This window comes from Vanellus vanellus (genome assembly GCF_965231255.1).
Source record: "Vanellus vanellus genome assembly, chromosome: 7".
Taxonomy (NCBI): Eukaryota; Metazoa; Chordata; class Aves; order Charadriiformes; family Charadriidae; genus Vanellus; species Vanellus vanellus.
In genome coordinates, this window is record NC_138912.1 from 34,550,758 (window position 1) to 34,569,292 (window position 18,535).

At 44.0% G+C, this 18,535-nt stretch overlaps 1 protein-coding gene across 1 annotated transcript in view; it reads right to left on the minus strand.

Moving 5' to 3' along the window:
- The window catches only part of RTKN2 (rhotekin 2), a gene marked incomplete at both ends in the record, with an annotated part of 31,225 nt that extends 28,311 nt beyond the window's left edge, over positions 1-2,914 (minus strand). The window contains one exon of the mRNA XM_082486058.1: positions 2,876-2,914. Within this exon, the coding sequence (XP_082342184.1) occupies positions 2,876-2,914 (39 nt within the window). The remainder of the gene's footprint in view (positions 1-2,875) is intronic.
- Between the last annotated feature and the right edge of the window lie 15,621 nt (positions 2,915-18,535).

Below are 18,535 nucleotides of genomic sequence, written 5' to 3' on the forward strand. Positions count from 1 at the left end.
CCTCCCACTAGACCAGGTTGCTCAAAGTCCCATCCAGCCTGGCCTTGAGCACCTCCAGGGATAGGGCCTCAACAACTTCTCCGGGCAACCTCTTCCAGTGCCTTACCACCCTTAAATCGTACGCAGCCATTATGATTGTTACTAAATGTAAAATGATGGTTCTCTCTTCAGGAACAAAAGAGCAAAACACAGGATGTAACAGATTCACTACCTCCATTATACATGCAAATTCTAAACCAAGTAGTAACATTAACTCATAGTAGCACCTGAAAGTTACTAAAAATTGACGTACCTCAGCATGTTGTTCATAGGATAATAACATATGGTCCCCACACATGGTCACTGAGAGACCTAACTGAAAAAAGCTTATAAATTAACATCCCACTTTTTACAGTAATCCACACTAAAACAAACTGTAAACTCAGGAAAATATCTGAGATATTTTAAACCAGAAATTTACTCTTATTACTTCTTTGGTCATCTTAAAAAGGGTTAAAAAAAATGTGGGTTTTTTCACTTGTGGTTGATAAAAAATTCAGGTAACATCAGAAACAAAAAAATGATAATATCCAAATACTTGACTGTTTCAGGCCATAAACTGAAAGTCAGACAGCTGTGGTAGCTTCAACACTACACACGGATGACATCCTCCCTGCCTGAGGGCACAGCCACACACACTTTGCATTCAAAAGTACGAAATAAGATAGATTTGCCAGTCAAGTCACTAGAATTCTGCATCACTGTTTTTTTGAAGGAGTGGATTTTTTTTTAAGATTTTAAAACAGCTTCCAGGAAGTCAACTTTTTCCTACATATTTCAGAGAAAACAAACATTTATAAATGTGCATTATTCCTCACTTGCCATTTCAAAGAGGTCAATCCACACCAAGCCAGAAGATAATTAAGGTGAAGGATCACAGACAGTTTGCTGTCTCCCAAAGGTGTGCTAGATGACACTGATGATTCTGATACACGTTTCCTTGCTACGTGGCCATCCCTGGCCAACCAAGTATTTCTGACGCATAAAACACAGTTGTCACTGCATTGCAGGGTTGCATTGCAAATGCATTGCCAAGCTGGTGATGAGTGAAGCTTTTTCAACACTGAGGATGCAGTACAGCACCATAGATTACCCCCAGGTTTCCCCTCATGGATTTGCTTTCCAAAGTTTCAACCACAACCAGTGCAGGATAAAGCAGTGCACCAACACCTCCACATCCCCAGCACCTGTTTCTCTACCCATGCTTTTTCTCAGTGCTCATCCCAGAAAGAAAGGAGAAGCAAATAGCTTTCATCAATCTTCTTTTGTTCCGAGTCAAACCTTACACAGCTATGAAAAGCTAAGCAGGGCACACACCTGCCCCTAAGAAATAATTACTCATTCTTTGAGCCTAAACTAATATATCAGCTGTTACAAAGTTGAATTTCATCTCAGAAGAGTGAAATAGTACTTCCCCCTAACATTTCCCAGGGTAACAGACCTCTGCACTGACCATGGCTCCTCTCCAGGTCTATCACCTGGTGCATAACTACGGTGAGGAAATAAACTCTCCTAGTCCGGGGCATCTGCGTGTATCGGTATTGTGACTTTCAGAACCACCCAAAGAATTTAGTCTGTGCTACATCTCAGCCAGGCTCACATAAAATATTCTGAACTAGCATTAAGTGATTGTTGGACCATAGCTTAAATAATCACACCATATAAATCTCATCTGAAGGAATGACTTAGCAGCCTGATTTGGAACGTATGAAGTTCTCCGTGCCTACCAAGAAAAAAAAAATTGGTCAGCTTCCCCCCCCCCCCCCCCCAGTTCCTTTTAAAAATATGAGCACACCATCTGGACTTGCAAGAATGACACAGCACTGTTTTGCCATATGCTGTCTACTAACGCACAGCTTCCCTTGTGGTCTCCATCCTTCCCCCACCAGTGGCAACACAACCCAGCCAAGATTACAAACAGCTGTTGAGATTTTCAGCCCCATAGGCAGGAACTGCCTAAGCAACACTTTCAGAAAGTGTCTTTGTATCCCTCACCTAAGCATAGCTAGAATATATGAAACTGTAAAGGATTTCTAGTTTTACATAGGTGATGGAGTCACAAAACAAACAAACAAAAATCCAACAACAGCTAAGAAAAGCAAACTGGATCCTGCTGAAGGCAGGACAAATTGAAATTTTATCTTATTTAATTGATATCTTAAATACAGGCTTTCAGAATCTTGTTCCAAGGTATGCTTTTGCTTTATTACCACAGAAGCTTAAACCTAAACCCCATAAGTCTACTATATTTATTTAAAACAAGCAATTAGTCAGGCAGCTAATATTCTTTTAAAACAGAGGCTGCGAAGCCAAGGGGAACTCCTCTAGCTAGACACAGAAACCAGCATTTATTGCAACAGACAGCCATAGACTTACAGACACAGCTGAGTCCAACTAATTCAGATTTTTAAGTGATTCGAAGTTTTTTTAAAAACTCGATTAATATACGGAAGTCAACGTCTGAAAGATTAAAGAGCCAGAAAGGATCACGCTCCGCGACCCTGAAGAGGGCGAGCAGGGAGGTCAGCCCGCCAAAGCGCCGTCCCGCGGGGCCGGGCAGTAGGCCGGCCGGACCCCTCGCCGCACCTCCGCCGGGGGCTGCCGTACCCCGCCAGGGCCGGCTGCCTCCGTCCCCCCAGCCAGGCAGGCTGCCGCAGGGGCCGCTCCTCGGCCAGGCCGCGGCCGCCAGCGGACACGCCGAGCCCGGGGAGGGGGCAGCGTCCGCCACACTACCGGGCGGCCTCAGCCGTTAACGGGCGGCACCTGCGCCGGGCCGGCCTGCCTGCCGGCCTGCCTTCCCTCTCTCCCTCCCCGTCTCGCCCCGCCCGCGGCTCACCGGCTCCTCGCCACCGGCGCCCGGCACAAACCGCCGCATCTTCCTCAGCGGCGCCGCCGTTCAAAACTCCCGCAACGGCCGCGGCGGCCCCGCCCCCTCCCCCTCCGGCTGCTGGGGAGGGGGGACGTCCGCGTTTTGCGGCGCGCGTGGGCTCCGGCCGCCCACGCGCGACAGCAGCGCGACAGGCGGGGAGATCAACCGGCAGGGCCGGGCGGCGCGGCCGACGTCCCCGCTGCGGTAGCGCCGGGGAAGGTACCGAAATGCGTTATTGAGCCCGCACCGCGTAGCTGGAGGAGCTAATTCATTGGATTGATGGAGAGGAGTGGGCGCCATCTGTCCCCTTGTGCTGCCAGGTGTGCAGCTCGGGTGCGCTTCGGCAGGTGCAACAAGTGACCCAGAGCAGCGTCTCCCCTCCTCCCTGGTTTCTTGGCTCTCCTCCCCAAATTCCTCCTCGGCGGGTGATGGTCACAAGCACGGAGCCTCGTCTCGTTGCTTCGCACATGGCTGTCAACATTTTGCGAGAAGTAAAATGTGCTGGAACAAGTGAGACGTACAGTGTCGCTAACAGCTTTCTACACAAGACAGAAGTCTCCTGGCTAACATATGCTTATTTAAAATACAAGAAAATGCAGTTAGAAGGGAAAATTTGAAAAGCCTCATTGCTTCGTTAGGGTTTCACAGAGGCCCTCGGCGGCTGTTTGCCCCCTGACATTTACATCTGGGGCACAAACGCAGGGGGCTGCCTTCAAGGAAAATCATAAATTGCCAGCCCGAAGGTATGTTCCTTGGTGGAAGGCAAAGGACAGGGAGCTCTGCTTCCCTCCAAAGTGTTCGGGTCTCACCTCAAGGCAGAGATGGCAGCCGCAGTTGTTCAGCAGTACCTGTCTCCATCGGGCCACGTTCCTGAGGGCAAAGAGGCATTCAGATATTCATGAAATACCTTTGTATCGTCCTGAAGTTCTGCATACCACTGGCAGGATGCGTCCCACAACTGGGAAGCCCTACCCTAGGTTATAAATTTATAGACGCTACGTTTTTCCCCCCTTTTTAGATACTCTCCCCTATTCTTTAGCTACTGTGACTTTCTCAAAAGAAGTCTTTCTGCACTATGTCCAGTGGAGAAATCCCATCAATGAGCCAAAAGGCTTTTGCTTAATCAAGGTATAACCCTGACAAGCTGCACATGGACAGCCAAGATATCTAAGAGAAGGTCTGAGGGAGATCGAAAGGAAAGTCTCCATGTAATCCTGGTGCTTCATGGTTCCAACCAGGATCCTTGCATTCCCATCTCGGCTACAGAATTCAGGATTTCAGACACACCAAAAGAGACCTATTAAAGAAGGGAGAACATGAGATGCCAAATCAGAGCGCCCTTTTACTTCACAGTAAGGCATATCTCTTAAGGTGTGGTCTGGCCTCTCCCAAATCAGTCGGGGATGGGATCTGAGCCTCCAAAATCTCCAAGTAATTTTGTGGGCTGCAGAGGAAAACTAGAAACAGGAACACGTCATGGAGAGACCATTCCTGGAACTGAAACCAAACAAACAAAAGTCTCAAGTTAACTGAACTGCATTATTGTTGAAGCAATGCTTGACCAAAGTAAATGAGAAGTTCCAGTCTCAACAAATATTAATGGCTGACGAGTTTTATGTGAACTATGGGAGCAGCTGGAAATGATAGCCTTACCGTAGAGATAAACAAATAAGGGAAGCATCACTGTAATTCTGCCTTACCAAAAATTCATTCACCAACTCACAAGGTAGCGCGCTACCACAGAAAAATAATCCAACATGTAAAAAAGACACGCTGAAACACTCTCCACCCGGCACCATCCCAAGCAGTTCAGCTTAGACTCTAGAACAAACCCACTGGTCTAAGTTTTCCAGAAATGCTCCCTGTGAGAATACCGAGAACAGCTGTCTCAGGTGTGCACCAAAAGGGTTTTGTCAAAAGCCAGGGTGACTACATGGATGCAATAAAAATCACTGCAAAAGTACAAGTTACACCCCAATCTATTTCATGCAATCAGCATCTCTAAAGACATTTTTGCTGGTGGTGTAGACAGCTCCCAGGAATCTGTGGCAGCTTTCCAAGAATTTTAGATGCTAATTAGCATGGTTTTGCAGTACAGTCTGTTCAGCAAATCCTAGTCTTAATAAGTCCCAAAATGTGACTACTAATAGCATAAAGAGCCCATGCCTGCAGCCCTTACACATTCCTACTGACACTGACTTGAATTGGAACCCTTAAGAAATCAGGGGGAGTTAAACGTGTAGGACTCAGCCCTAATTAACACAAATAGTATCTTCTCAAGCTCAGTGCATATCAGCTCTTGAGCTCGTTCAAATGCCCTGTTTTCCACTACATTAGAAACATGTTACTGCAGTCTGACTTTTCACGCTCGTGCACCTGCTTCTGCTTTGGTCCTCCTTTGCATTCACTTCCTAGAGGCGTTAGTTTTTTTCTTTATAAAATCCAACTTCGTAATTCAGATGGTCTGTCAGATGCTTAATTAAAGAATTAAACATTTCACCAAACTTTTAGTCCTTTCTCTTAAGGGAACATGAGACCGAGGCTTTAAACAGCATTTCAGCAGGTGTTGTACGAGGCGAGACGTTCTCTCTGCACTCCAAGCCTAACTCCAGCTACGCTGTCCTGCTGTTGCAGCACACATACTAACTTGAAATGAAGAAGGCTTTATGCCATCTATATTATCTAGAGACTAGGGATTCAGCGAGCAACTATTCTGCTCCCTAATCTAAGAGTAATCCCAACAGACAGCAACGATTAAAAAGGACGCTTTGTAACTATGTTTTCTTCTCCAGACAAGCCCCCACTGAAGAGCAAAGAAACCCAAGGCACAGCCTACAAAACAAGGAAAATCCTGTGCAGTCACTGCTGCACTAGTGCAGAGAAGCCAGAAGGGGATCGGGTGAATTAAACAGGGGATCTATATCCTGCCTTCTAGGGTTTCTTAAGTGAAACATTTTTGTCAGATGAATCACACCTTCACACCATCCTTTTATTTGCCACTCTATTTGCATTGCAAAGCATTTGGCTTCCTTCTAGTATTAGGGAAACTGGATAGGAGAGGAAAGATCATTGTCTATCTAAATCACTGTTCTGCTCGAGTGTTACATCAGCATATTATTTTAAATGTTAGGCCCATCATTTTGGTTTAGCAGGTACAAAATGTCTACACCTACTCTTGACAGCACTGCAATATTTTTCTTAATTTCTTAGTTCCCACAGCTTGCTACACCTACTCCTTGAATATCATCAGAGTGTGCCAGTAGCAATCTATTCAATTCCTATTCAGATTTATCCTAAATGGAAATATGTGAAGACTTGTACTGGACACACGGAAAAGAATTTGCAAGGCTTTTTATAACTGACTTCTACCTACTTAATTTTAAACGGAAAAGCAAACTGTTGCCATTGATTGCCACTGACTTTGATTACCGTGACATATGACCATTATAGATTGGTTAAGGGGGCAGAGAGTCTGGAATTTATGGTGTTTACCTGAATGCTTATGGAAGCCAGGGTTAAGTTAAAAGGCAAAATTATTAGCCTCAGTACCTTATTTCTTCATTTCAGCCTGCTGAGGTCAGTTGAAGTCTTTCCATTTGCTGAGCTGGGCAGAAGGTCAACATGTAGTCCTACAAAACAGATTAAATATGGGTAACTACCATACTGTCATGCGCTTCTGCTTCTGTTTTGATTGGATAAGGTGAAAATTAATAATCTGGCCAACAACAGTGAGCTAAAGCCTAACCTTATCGAGGTGAAAGCAACAGCAAGAGAAATGTTTGTAGGCTCCATTTCATCTGAGCAGCCTGAAGTTGGTATCTTCTCTAAGGTAGTCATGGAGTCAGTCAATGAAGACATCATCCTAAAACATGCAGGTGCCTAAATTAGCTAGGATGCATCATCCTTACCATTCCCTGATAATTAGACACAGAGGACAGACTAGTTTAGAGTAAACTCTTATTATTTCAGGTATTCTCAGATTAGTTTTACCCTGAGAGCTTGCTCATCTTCTGCTCAAAGTTTTTTAATATTCTCCAGTCCTCCTTCAACTGCTGTAGTGCTCCAAATGGCACTGGGGCCATGTCTCTGTGCGATGCTTTCCTATAATATTTATGGCACCATCAACAAAACATTGATAACCAGGTGCTTCAATGAACTATTTTGTTGATTGTTGTATATTCCTGTAGGATTTATAAAAGAAACTGTAAAAGGCTGAAAAAGGGCAATAATTTTTTTTCCTTTTCCCAGATAAGAGTCCAGAAACTGGCTCTTCCCAGTACTCCTGGTGTCAATCTCATCTTGAAATGCCTCCAGATTAAATTACTGTAGCCTTTGTAAATTACTATATATGAGGTAAATGCACTCAAAATGTGTTTCATAACACAAATAGCAAGTTACTAAAAATCCATCCCCATGTGAATTTGGAAAACAATTTCTGAGATGAAACCTGAAAACCTTAAAAATCAAACACTGCTATTTGACGATCCTCTATGTCTTAAAGTTGCTCATGCACAAGACAAGTTATGAAGTGTGGTTAATGGAGGTACACCAGTCCCATGTATTCTGTTTCTGCTTGGGAGACCAGGGGCATTGGTTCTGAAGCCAATTCACATGCGGTCCCCACATAAGTACAGAATCAACCCCATAAAAGGTATCCTGTTCGATAAGGATCCTCACCAAGTGATTGACAGCTTCACTAGAATCATAGAATGAATCATAGAATGGTTTAGGTTGGAAAGGACCTCAAAGATCATAAAGTTCCAACCCCCCTGCCAGAGGCAGGGACACCTCCCACTAGACCAGGTTGCCCAAGGCCACATCCAGCCTGGCCTTGAACACCTCCAGGGATGGGGCCTCAACAACCTCTCTGGGCAACCTGTTCCAGTGCCTTACCACCCTCAAAGGGAAAAACTTCTTCCTAATGTTTAATCTCAACCTGCCCTCTTCCAGTTTAAAGCCATTCCCCCTCGTCCTATCGCTACATGCCCTAGTAAAAAGTCCTTCCCCAGCTCTCCTGTAGGCCCCCTTTAGGTACTGGAAGGCCTCAATAAGATCTCCCTGGAGCCTTCTCTTCTCCAGGCTGAACAGCCCCAACTCTTTCAGCCTCTCCTCATAGGAGAGGTGCTCCAGCCCTTGGATCATCCTCGTGGCTCTCCTCTGGACACACTCCAGCAGGTCCATGTCTTTCTTATGTTGAGGGCTCCAGAGCTGGATGCAGTACTCCAGGTGGGGTCTCACAAGAGTGGAGTAGAGGGGCAGAATCACCTCCTTTGACCTGCTGGCGACACTTGATGCAGCCCAGGATATGGTTGGCCTTCTGGGCTGCAATCGCACACTGCTGGCTCATGCTGAGCTTCTCGTCAATCAGCACCCCTAGGTCCTTCTCCTCAGGGCTGCTCTCCAGACATTCCCCACCGAGCCTGTATTTGTGCTTGGGATTGCCCCGACCAAGATGTAGGACCTTGCATTTGGCCTTGTTGAACTGCATGAGGTTGACTTGGGCCCACCTCTCCAAGCCTGTCCAGGTCCCTCTGGATGGCATTCCTCCCCTCCAGCATGTCTACCTCGCCAAACAGCTTGGTATCATCAGCAAACTTGCTGAGGGTGCACTTGACCCCACTGTCCATGTCACTGACAAAAGCCTTCCTCCAGCTGAGAAGACACTTTATGTGGACACACGGTGTCTACCAAAGCATGAGTTTTGCAGCCTTTCCCTAAGTTTAGAAATTTATATGGTCTCTCTTTTCTATGTGACCTCCTATCTCCACAGCAGTTGAAGGAATGAAATTATCTTCAATTCCTTTCAACATCAAAGTTGGTTGAAATTGGCTACTTGGATCCGTTGCTAATAGGGGGACACTTACGCACACACACAGAAATTATGGTAATACAAGAATGATACTTCTATGTAAATCCAGAGAGGTCCTTTCAGCTGCTCAATATTAAAGGGATGTTCAGTATGAAAAGGATTTCTTAGAGGTTCTACACTGTCACTCCCATATCATACCTTTATACCAGGATTGCTCTGTTGGATATACAGTCCTGCTTTAATTTCTTGTGCATTTACTGCAGGTGGCATTTTGTGTATAAAATACCCATCAGAGACAGCTGCATCCAAATGTTTGCTGGGCAGCCTGCTGGCGAAGTCAGTGTTTTGTGTCATGGGAGAATCTAACTTGGCACTGTATGTTTTAGGATCAGGTCTGTTATTATTTTTCCTAATTGATCTTGCACAGGCAAGTGAAAGGTCACTGGATCATTTAAATGCATTGCCATTTTGAATTTGAAACAGGGAGTAAGTGCACCCGAGAGTATCACAAATCTGAAAATAAACTCCTACATGAGAAAATAACGACAGAAAACCACCTTCCTTTTGATAGCCAGAGGACTACCATCTGTTGCTGGGAGAGCAGATGTAAGCCCACTTCTGATAGCAATCTCCCAGGAAAAAGGAAAGATTCTCCAGTTAGCTCTCGGGATGAGCATAAGATTTGTTGTCTGAAGGTGGATATGGTAGATACAGGCTAAGTATTTGCAGATGGTCTCTTTTTTTTTTTTTTTTTTTTCCCCGTACTATTTAGAATATCTCTGCAGAATACAATACTTGGCAAATGGTCTCTGCCTGACGCAAGTTTGTAGTCTGGTCTGATTTTTTCCAAGTACTGAAGCGTGGGCATCTAAGGAGAGAAAAATGGCACAGCAATGTGGTCTTGAGGCCAGGCAACATAAGCCACCCTCTGAGCAGCCACAGGCGTTCAAGCTCCCCTTGCGCTGCAGCATTGCTAAGGAAGTGAATAGCGAGTGTCCCTTACCGAGGCACGTTTGGAGGTGACAGCTGTCGTCCCAAATAACGGAGGCACAACAGCCCTTGTCTAGTAGAACTAGTGAATCAAACATTATTTCTTTGATTTCCACACACTTTTTGGATTGTTTTGATCCTGTCTCGGGGGATGTTCAAAGGGACATGGGTAGGAATCTATAGTTTACTGCAAACTCTCACTTTGCCCTAAGAAATGTTTCTCATCAGTAAGCAATTGGTTTGTCTCAATAGTTTTCCCACTTACACTTAGGGCTATAACTGACTATAGCTCTGCAGTTCTTCCTGCCTTGTCACAAAGCTATGTTTTTTCTGCATTTTTCTAAGGCCTGAGTTGGGTACCAGCTGCAGAAACAGGCATTTGTCATACACGTCAGGCCAAGAAAGAGAGAGAACCAAAACAAGAAGGATTAAGGCAAATGTTATTTCATGAAAATAACACAGTAAAAACCAAAGAATATCTCATTACTCTCAATATACTTTTTTAAAGCAACATAATAACCATTTGTGGTTGGAAATTTCTGTCAGAGGTTTTAAGCCTCTGGTCCTTAAGGAAAACCTGGCTTGCAATTATGTCCTGTCTCTCACAGAAATAGATACCAGAAAACTATTGAGCAGTTCGTCCACTCAAGTGCTTACATTACAGAAATACATCCATAAGGATAAAATGATTTAAATTTTTAGATCTGCCAGTTAATTTTCCATTCCAAGCATCCCTAGCCCCTGTGTCTCTACCAAACTTCCCCTAAATCCAGACTCAGCTGTGGTTTTCTCTTGCCAGCAGTGACCAGAGGCAAGGCAGTGCCCTTCCCTCTGCCCCTCAGAGTGCAATAGCACTGGGAAATAATTTGTCTCCATGAAACCTCAAAGGGGCCATAATGCAACAAAAAGCATTTGCCACGGCACGGCCGACTCTGGGACCCCGCGCAGGGACGTAAGGCTGTTCCTGGGAACAAGCCCAGTGTCAGAGACTACGTCTTCTATACAGGTGATTTTTTTTGCTGAATCACTCCAGTGCTGGATCAAAATTGTCCATTCGCATGTAAGAGGGACTAAAATATCTTTTCCCCAAGGTAGAAAGATCTGAGAGAAACTTGCTTCAAAGGATGCTATGTCCTGTGAACGCCCCACAGCCGAGGCAACAGGCAGCATACCTTCTTCAAGCTCACCACGGTTTCACTGTGGGAAGCCAGTCCAGCTATTTTTTCCTGTTACTCCAGTTCCCCTTGAAGTCAGACCCCAGGGAGGGGATGACACTGGGCTATACCTATGTTCTCCTTAATGTGAGACGGAAACATTTCTTGCTAATGATAGTATTTTTTGCCTAATAAGATGACCCGTTTTTACCCGCCATTACGAAAAAGCAGGGGTTGAGGAGCAAATACGAGTAACTACATTTTACCTGAGGTTGGTTTGTCAGAGATTTCTATCATCCTTCTAACCATTTCACAGGCTGTTGAATGAGCTGAGACAACACTTCATGTCACTGTTAGTATTTTAAATTATAAATACTGGTGACAATGAATAGCATCTCATGTTTTTACAGACAATATAATGTGGAAGAATAAAAATAACTAGTTCTGCCTGGGTGCACGGATAACTTGCACACATGCATGTGTTTACTTGCTTATTTACTTGCTCAAACCAATTTGAGTTCTAGGAAGCTATTTCTAGCACTTGATTCTAACCGTGTGTTTGTACAGTGTCCTCAAAAAGTAATCAGGCTGTTTAAAGAAAACCCGACAAGCAGCAAGTAAATTTTTCATAACAGGTTCTTTAAGTAGCTAACGCAGACCCAGAGGGGAAGTTATCCAAATCTGATCTGGGAAACAGAGGATAACCTTTTTTTAAGATAATTCCCAAACATGTTTGTGCAAACAGCGTTTGTGCACTAAGGCCCGCAACAGGCAGTTTTAACCCACAAGTTAAAATCTCTGCTTTCTCTTATTCTTTCCCTATTTGGGAATATCTTCCCTAACCCCGTCCATCAACAATCTCTGCAACACCAAGTCATACATATATAGGCATTACATTTTTGTGAGGGAAGACACAAGGTAAAGCAAGCCACTACCTACCATGAAGACCATTTTTACTTTGTTTATTTCGTAGTGTGGACGCTCACTAAAGTGAGTGTAAATAAATAAAATAAAACTCACTTGTCTTATTTTTTTAAAGATCCCCCTGCTCTGTCATACAGGCTCTTCCAGACCTGTATCAACTTCCATCTTTAAAACACCAGCCCAGGAGGGAGCTTTGAAAGGCACAAGTGGTCTGTCGCTCCTCAGCTGCCCTTTGTGTTGCTCAAAGTCTCTCCCCAAACATACATCTCTCTCCACGCTTTTAGTGAGGGACATGTTCTTTCACACACATATGTGTGTTGTTACATCTCCCTGTTACACTGACAAGTACATGCTCTTGCTGAATTGATTTAAACAGCCGATTGGCACCAACAGGCACTGAAACACCCAAAACTTTGCTGGCAGCTGTCATGCAGGCAGTACACACGCTCCTAATCTCAACAGGTTTTTCTTATCACCACCTCAGTTGCACAAATTTCTAGGCATTCCTTCTAAATCATCTTACTACGTGGCATCACTGTGTTGGTGGAGAACAACTACATCTTTGACAATTTTAGGGGCAATAACTTTCATACATAATTGGCACCATATTGGTTTACATGCCGCCAACTGAATTTTACTGGCAGTCATCTTGATAGTTGGCTAGAAAGTCATCCATAGCAAACAGGCTTCTCCAGGGCATGTCTCTGAGGGCTCAGATTTTTGTAAAGGACAGATCATTCTCTTGTTGCTAATGGTTTCACCTCTAAGCATTGCTAAACTAAATTTACTGATCTAACCAAATAGCCTGAGTTTAGGATAAAATGTTTCAACAGAGAACAGGAAGCTGACAATGTGCCCTAACTCAAATCCTGGGTAGCACGGCAGCTTTCATGTAAGCCTTGGAGAGAAACTGCAGGGGAAATTTCGCATGCTGGGAAGTCTCACCTGAGTTTAACATAGGAATTAGTCAATCTGGAGATGGGAGCAAGCCCCATTTGGATGGGATCAGTTTGGGCTCTGTTCCTGCTCCCTGTGGGAGGATCCTTGGCTGAAAATTATACAAAGTTAACAGCTGTCTGGGGGCAAGAAATTTGAGAAAAAGATAGAAAGCACAACTCCACAATACTTTTTTTTCCATTGGTGAAGACAGGTTCTTCCAGTTTCCAGCCTCATATGGAGGTAGAAGTGTCTACTCACACAGCCTTCAAGACCTACTGCCTGAAAGACAGATATGTATATGAAAACATCTGGTTTGGGGAATCTTTTTACATATCAGCTGTTACTTATCTTTCAAATTATAAGTGTTCCTATGTTTTCATTGCAGATGTGGCAGTGGCAGGACCATAATATTTCCCAAGGACTAAGCCATTTACTTACTTAATTTTTCAAGGATATGTATCTGTTAAAATTAGCTAGAGCACAGCGTTGTCTGTTTGTTTTCTACCTGCATATATATCTTTAGTTCATTGCACTTTTTAGCCTCTGTGAATGAGAACATAATTGACTTCAGAGCCTTCTTTTGAAAAGACTGCTCTGTGCATAAAACCATTAGCTGAACCTGCTCACATGATCACAGTCAGTGGCTTCAAAGTGGTAAATATTAAAGATGATCCATCACCTTGCTCTGAGCACTGCAGATTTAGCAATTGCAAACGGTAGCATTCATTATAACAGCAAAAATAAAATTGTCCTTTGAAGGACAATGAAGTCATGCCTTATTTTGCACTGCACAAGATGTTGTTTTAACATAGGCCATTTGGCACAAGATACCAGATGTAAATAAAAGCCCATTTCTGCAGCAAGCTAGCACCTAACACTCCCACAAGAAGTACCGTTTAGATGAGAGCAGGGCTGCAACCAGGGACAAACGATGCCTTGCCTTCACACTGGCCCCATGCACTCAGATGAATTTCACTCTCTGTGTCTAACACATTTCTGTCCTTGACACATGCAACCTGTTGCAGAAGAGGCAAAGGGCTTCAGAACGGTTATTCAGCCACGCTGCTTTTTGTGCTCAGTTTGAGCTGTTGCTTGACTGCAACATGAATACTGAACATTGCCAGCGAAGCTAAAACACCAGAGAGAACCAGGCTCTTTCATCTCACTAGTGCTTAGGAACTAAAAAGTGCTCTGTACTTTCCTTCTAAGTCTGTCCCTTTATTGTAGACCGTGTCCTCCTTCTCTACATCATGCAGAAAGCCTGTTGGTTTCAGTGAGCCCTCTCCAGTTACTTTGAAAGCCCCATTAATGTCCCCCCATTCAGCATCCTGCCCAGTTGCAGGAACCTCCAGCTTACCAGTCGTTCTCCCAGGACAGCAATAGCTGATCCCCCAGACCTTTACATGTAATACAAACTAGAAAATTAACTGCTCGTATGAATACCAGAAAAGAGAAGAAAATAGGAAAGAGGGGAAAGCATGAAGGAATAGAAGCAAATTGTCCGTAAACGTCCAATAAAATCAATATACATTTAGATGGCATTAAAGACGCAGGTCTGAACTGTCTTCTGTGTTCCTATGTGGTATTTGGTGTCTGTCCTAGTAGGACCAAGTAGAGGCTTTGCCTGTTTGGTTCAGTGTTTGTTGGTGGTGCGTTCTGCTTTGTTTTCACGTTTTGTTGAGTTAGGCTATACTTTAAAGGCAGATTCCTGACAACTCTGATGTGAGCTGCTATCATGTGGCCTTTAGTGGATCTTTTGTCCATAAAAGAGGTGAAACATAGTTCTGCCATACTTTCTCCTTTCTGCAGAAACGCAGTTTTCTCCTCCTCAGCATGTTCCTTATAACAAGGGTACATCTTTGAGATAGATGTACCAGCATAACATTCCCACCCAACAGAATTCCCCACTTGGTATTTGTAAGCAGATAAAAACACACTGATATAATCTTCCTTGGCACAAGGGATCTTTAAACAGGGCTAAAAAATGATCCACCCCTGAACATGGCCACTTGCTGTGCTTTCCCTGTGATGCCGATATGTTTATTCAAAGCCAAGTGCAAACCCCAGGAGAAGGGAATACCTTTGCTTTAAAGGCAACTAGCTCTCACCTCCTTGATGAAAGATATTGCTGCAAAAAGCAGTCCTGTCTGCTCCCGGCACAGATGTCAGGAATGCAGCAGAACAGGGGAAGGGGAAGCACAGCCCCACTGCTGCCTGCAGAGCTTGGGACCACTTTCCTATGAATATGGCAGAGGACTGAATTTGCTGTCACAGCTTAACGTTTTCCTTTTTACATCTCTGCTTATGTAAATTAAAAACTTTTAAACCCCCTGTGCGTAGGATTAGGCACCAAAGCAGCTAATTAGCTATAGATGGCATTTCTCACTCCTTTTACAGGCTTTTTGGGTACTTTTTTCAGTTGGGAAATCAGTGTGATTTACTTCACACGTAATTCCTCAAGCGTGGAAGGCATGTGTTATGAACTTTTAAAAGCAATGTTCCTTACTATCCCGTGTCCATTGTAGAAAGAATGCTATGAGAATGAAATAGCTTGAAATTCTGCTTTGATGGCGTGCTTTATACTTTTCTTTCCTTTGGAGAAAATGTCTATATTTTAATAAGTCCCAATGAGGAAAAGGCTTCGCTGTAGGGAGAAATCTTTCTTTAAAGATATTCTGACATGCTTTTTGCTGTCTTTCAGTCTCTTTTTTTGAGTGGGGCAGCTTCTTCCAAAAACAAATGAACCCCTGTCTGCTGCAGATTGCGTCTCATTTCAGAAGAGCTCTAGGAACAGCTATTGTTGTACACCTCTCTGCTCTCTTCTGGTTTGTTTCAGTGCATAAATCTGGTAGCAAAATCCCACAATTGACACCTGAACGGGAACTCACGTGCTGCACAGAGCTGGCTTATGCCAGGCCAGTTGTTGCAGCCAAATGAAACATCCTGTCCCAGCTGGAGAGCCATGCTAGGTTTGTCCCCCGCTGCCACCAGTGATGTCCTGACCCTGTTCAGCTGCTGTTACTTGGCCCTGAGTACCAGACCTCAAGGTCCCAGTGCTATTGCCAGAGGTGCCACTACACTGTGGAAGACTTCAAAAGGCCACCAGTGTGAAGAGCAGGAGCAAGATGGCTTTGCTAATAGGCTCCAGCTCATTCTTGTGCACGTTACAACTTAGAGCTTAGACTTTCATCCCCTGAGGAAAAAGCGTTGGAAACTCAGTATGTTCCTCTACTCCTTCAAAATAAGCACAGTACAGAGTAACTCGGTTGGGAGGCAAGCCCCTCAACTTTTCCTCTGTCAAGAGGTGGTAGTTATATTTTGTTTATCCTCCTAACTAACTGAAGTAACTTTTTTGAGGAAAAACCAAGACGGCTGAAGTGCAGGCCAGACCCACTGCTGACACCCTTCCCCACCTTGTTCTTCTCCTGTCTTTTGGAAAATATGCCCACAGCCATCTCACACCTGACAACTCTCACCAGGTATGGGTTAAATGGTGCAAATCAACCCAGAAGAGAACACTTTGTTCTCTTTTTTCCCCAGAAAAGCATGCAACAGTAGGGGTAGAGAAGAGGAAAGCTAAACAGGTTTCTGGAGTCAGCTCCAGCCAGGGGTTACCCATGGGACCACTAATGAGTTTGGAGAGTCTGCAGAAAGGCTGGAAGCCATTTGCAAACTGGGTGGGATAAGCTGCTGCAGGACCACAAGCACTCTCACAGCACACTGCCTCTCTTGTTGCTGTGACAACAAAACTCATTTAAAAACAGACTTGACTTTTTTTTTTGTAAAGTAAATCGACTTTCAGTGATCAGATTGAAGTCCCCCTAAAAGAGAAGGCATCAACTAACCAGCACCAAACAGTCACACAAACCCAATACATGCATTCATGTTCTCCTCCTTCCCATTTGCTCTCTTTGCAAGCGGAGCGCTACTCAATCAGTATGCTAGAAACGCACCACAGAAAGTCTCTTTCCTACAGGGTGGGTATGAGTGCCCACGGCAGTAAAATAAACTTTGTTATATGTTTGATGTATCCTGAATATATCTGCATGCAAAACTAATATAAATCCCAGTCTAAGGCACCACTACCATAAAAGCCACTAAAATACTTCTCTTAAGTTTCTAAGGTCTTTCCTTAGATTTTACTACTCGCTTGTTACTTCCTCTCAATAAATGAAGAGAGGAGATAGTAAATATTAAATGTAGGTAAGTTTCAGCAACTGAAATTATCATGTGTATTTGTGGTTCACGCTCAAACCCCAAGAAAAACATGGCACTTCCCAGCATACACATTAACTGAGCTGAATAGGCATACCTATTTTGGGCACAGCTTTTACAGGGGAATGGGGGGACTGTGCTACTTGCCAGAGCCAAACTCACAATCCCATCTGTATGCAGTGGTAACGGATCTACAGTTGTGTGTATCTATCTTTATATACCCATATATAGTTTAGTAAAACTTCCCCAACAGAAACTCTGTGTAGATTCACGTCTCCTATAAACCAGCTAGATCACACAATGAAAACCTGGGTGGGGAGTGCGGGCATGAAGGGGAGAGACAAAAATTTTTGGCACCCCTTTTCAAAGCAAACCAGTAAACAAACAAGTGAAATCAGAGGCTGCTGAATGCAGCTAAAGTGACCATAGTGAATCCAGTTCTACACCACATGAAAAAGGCCCCCACAAACATGTTAGCATCGTGAGCCTGAAGGGGAAAGTGCCTGCAAGTAAAAACAAAACTGCCTCACCTATTTTCCTTGTCTACAATGAGAAAAAAAATCAGAAGATAAACTAGGGTAACTCTGAAAAGCAAACTGATTTTATAAAACTCCCTTTTCTAGCCACCTTCAGGAAAGTAGAATTATTAGCCAAAGAAAATTTACTTCACTTTTGAAATGTGATTTTTAAACTTGTAGGAACCCTCAAAATAGGAAGAGGTCAGATAATCGGTCTCCACCCAAAACCAGCAACTATGGGACACAGTACAGCAGATGCAGATCACTACCTGAAAAAAAGCTGAATATTCTGAATATTCCACCTTCCTTGCAGGACCAGGCAGGTTGGTACATGCTGGTTTCATTTAAGTAACTTTTATCCTTCTGGAAATCTTATTGCAAAGTGTTTAAAGAGATCTTGAAAGAGAGAGATGCATGCAAATAAACTGGATAATGCCTCCCCAGCACTTGGCAGAATTTCAGAGATGAGTCATACATTATGGCTGTGTAAATTTGGGCTTTGTCTAAGTGATAATGTTAGATTCTACCCACTCCAGATTTAAATCAGAGGGGATAAAGCTCAGACATGTAATGGTTGATGTATGTCCTCCACTGTAAAATGCACGCTTACTGATATATCGAAGGGAGACTGCTCCTCTCCAAATGCTGAAAGAATGACAACTACACATCCAAATGGAAGCATCAGGAGTAGTTCACTGAAGAGACGAGGAGTTGGACCCCAACCCAGCAAAACAAATATTTAGAGTGCAAGTAAACCCTGAGAAATCTTAAAAGAAGAGTTGCTGGTGCTAGATGGTGGCTGGATTTCAGGTCTAACTGAACAAAAGCACATAGCTTAGGCTGCAGATCAATGGGCTCCTTCAAAGCCATCAACATTTTCTGTTCCCAAGACCGTGAAGGCTCTTGTTACTGTCAGCTGAAGGGGGCAGGTGGGTGTCAGCTCTTCTAAATGTGGATGAAGCCTCAGGTAGCATCCCACTAGGCTAAGTTCACCTCACTTGTGTAGCATTCATCTGCATCTTTGAGCACCAGCACTGAATACATTTCCCTGATGTGGAGGAGAAGGGAGGAAGGCAAT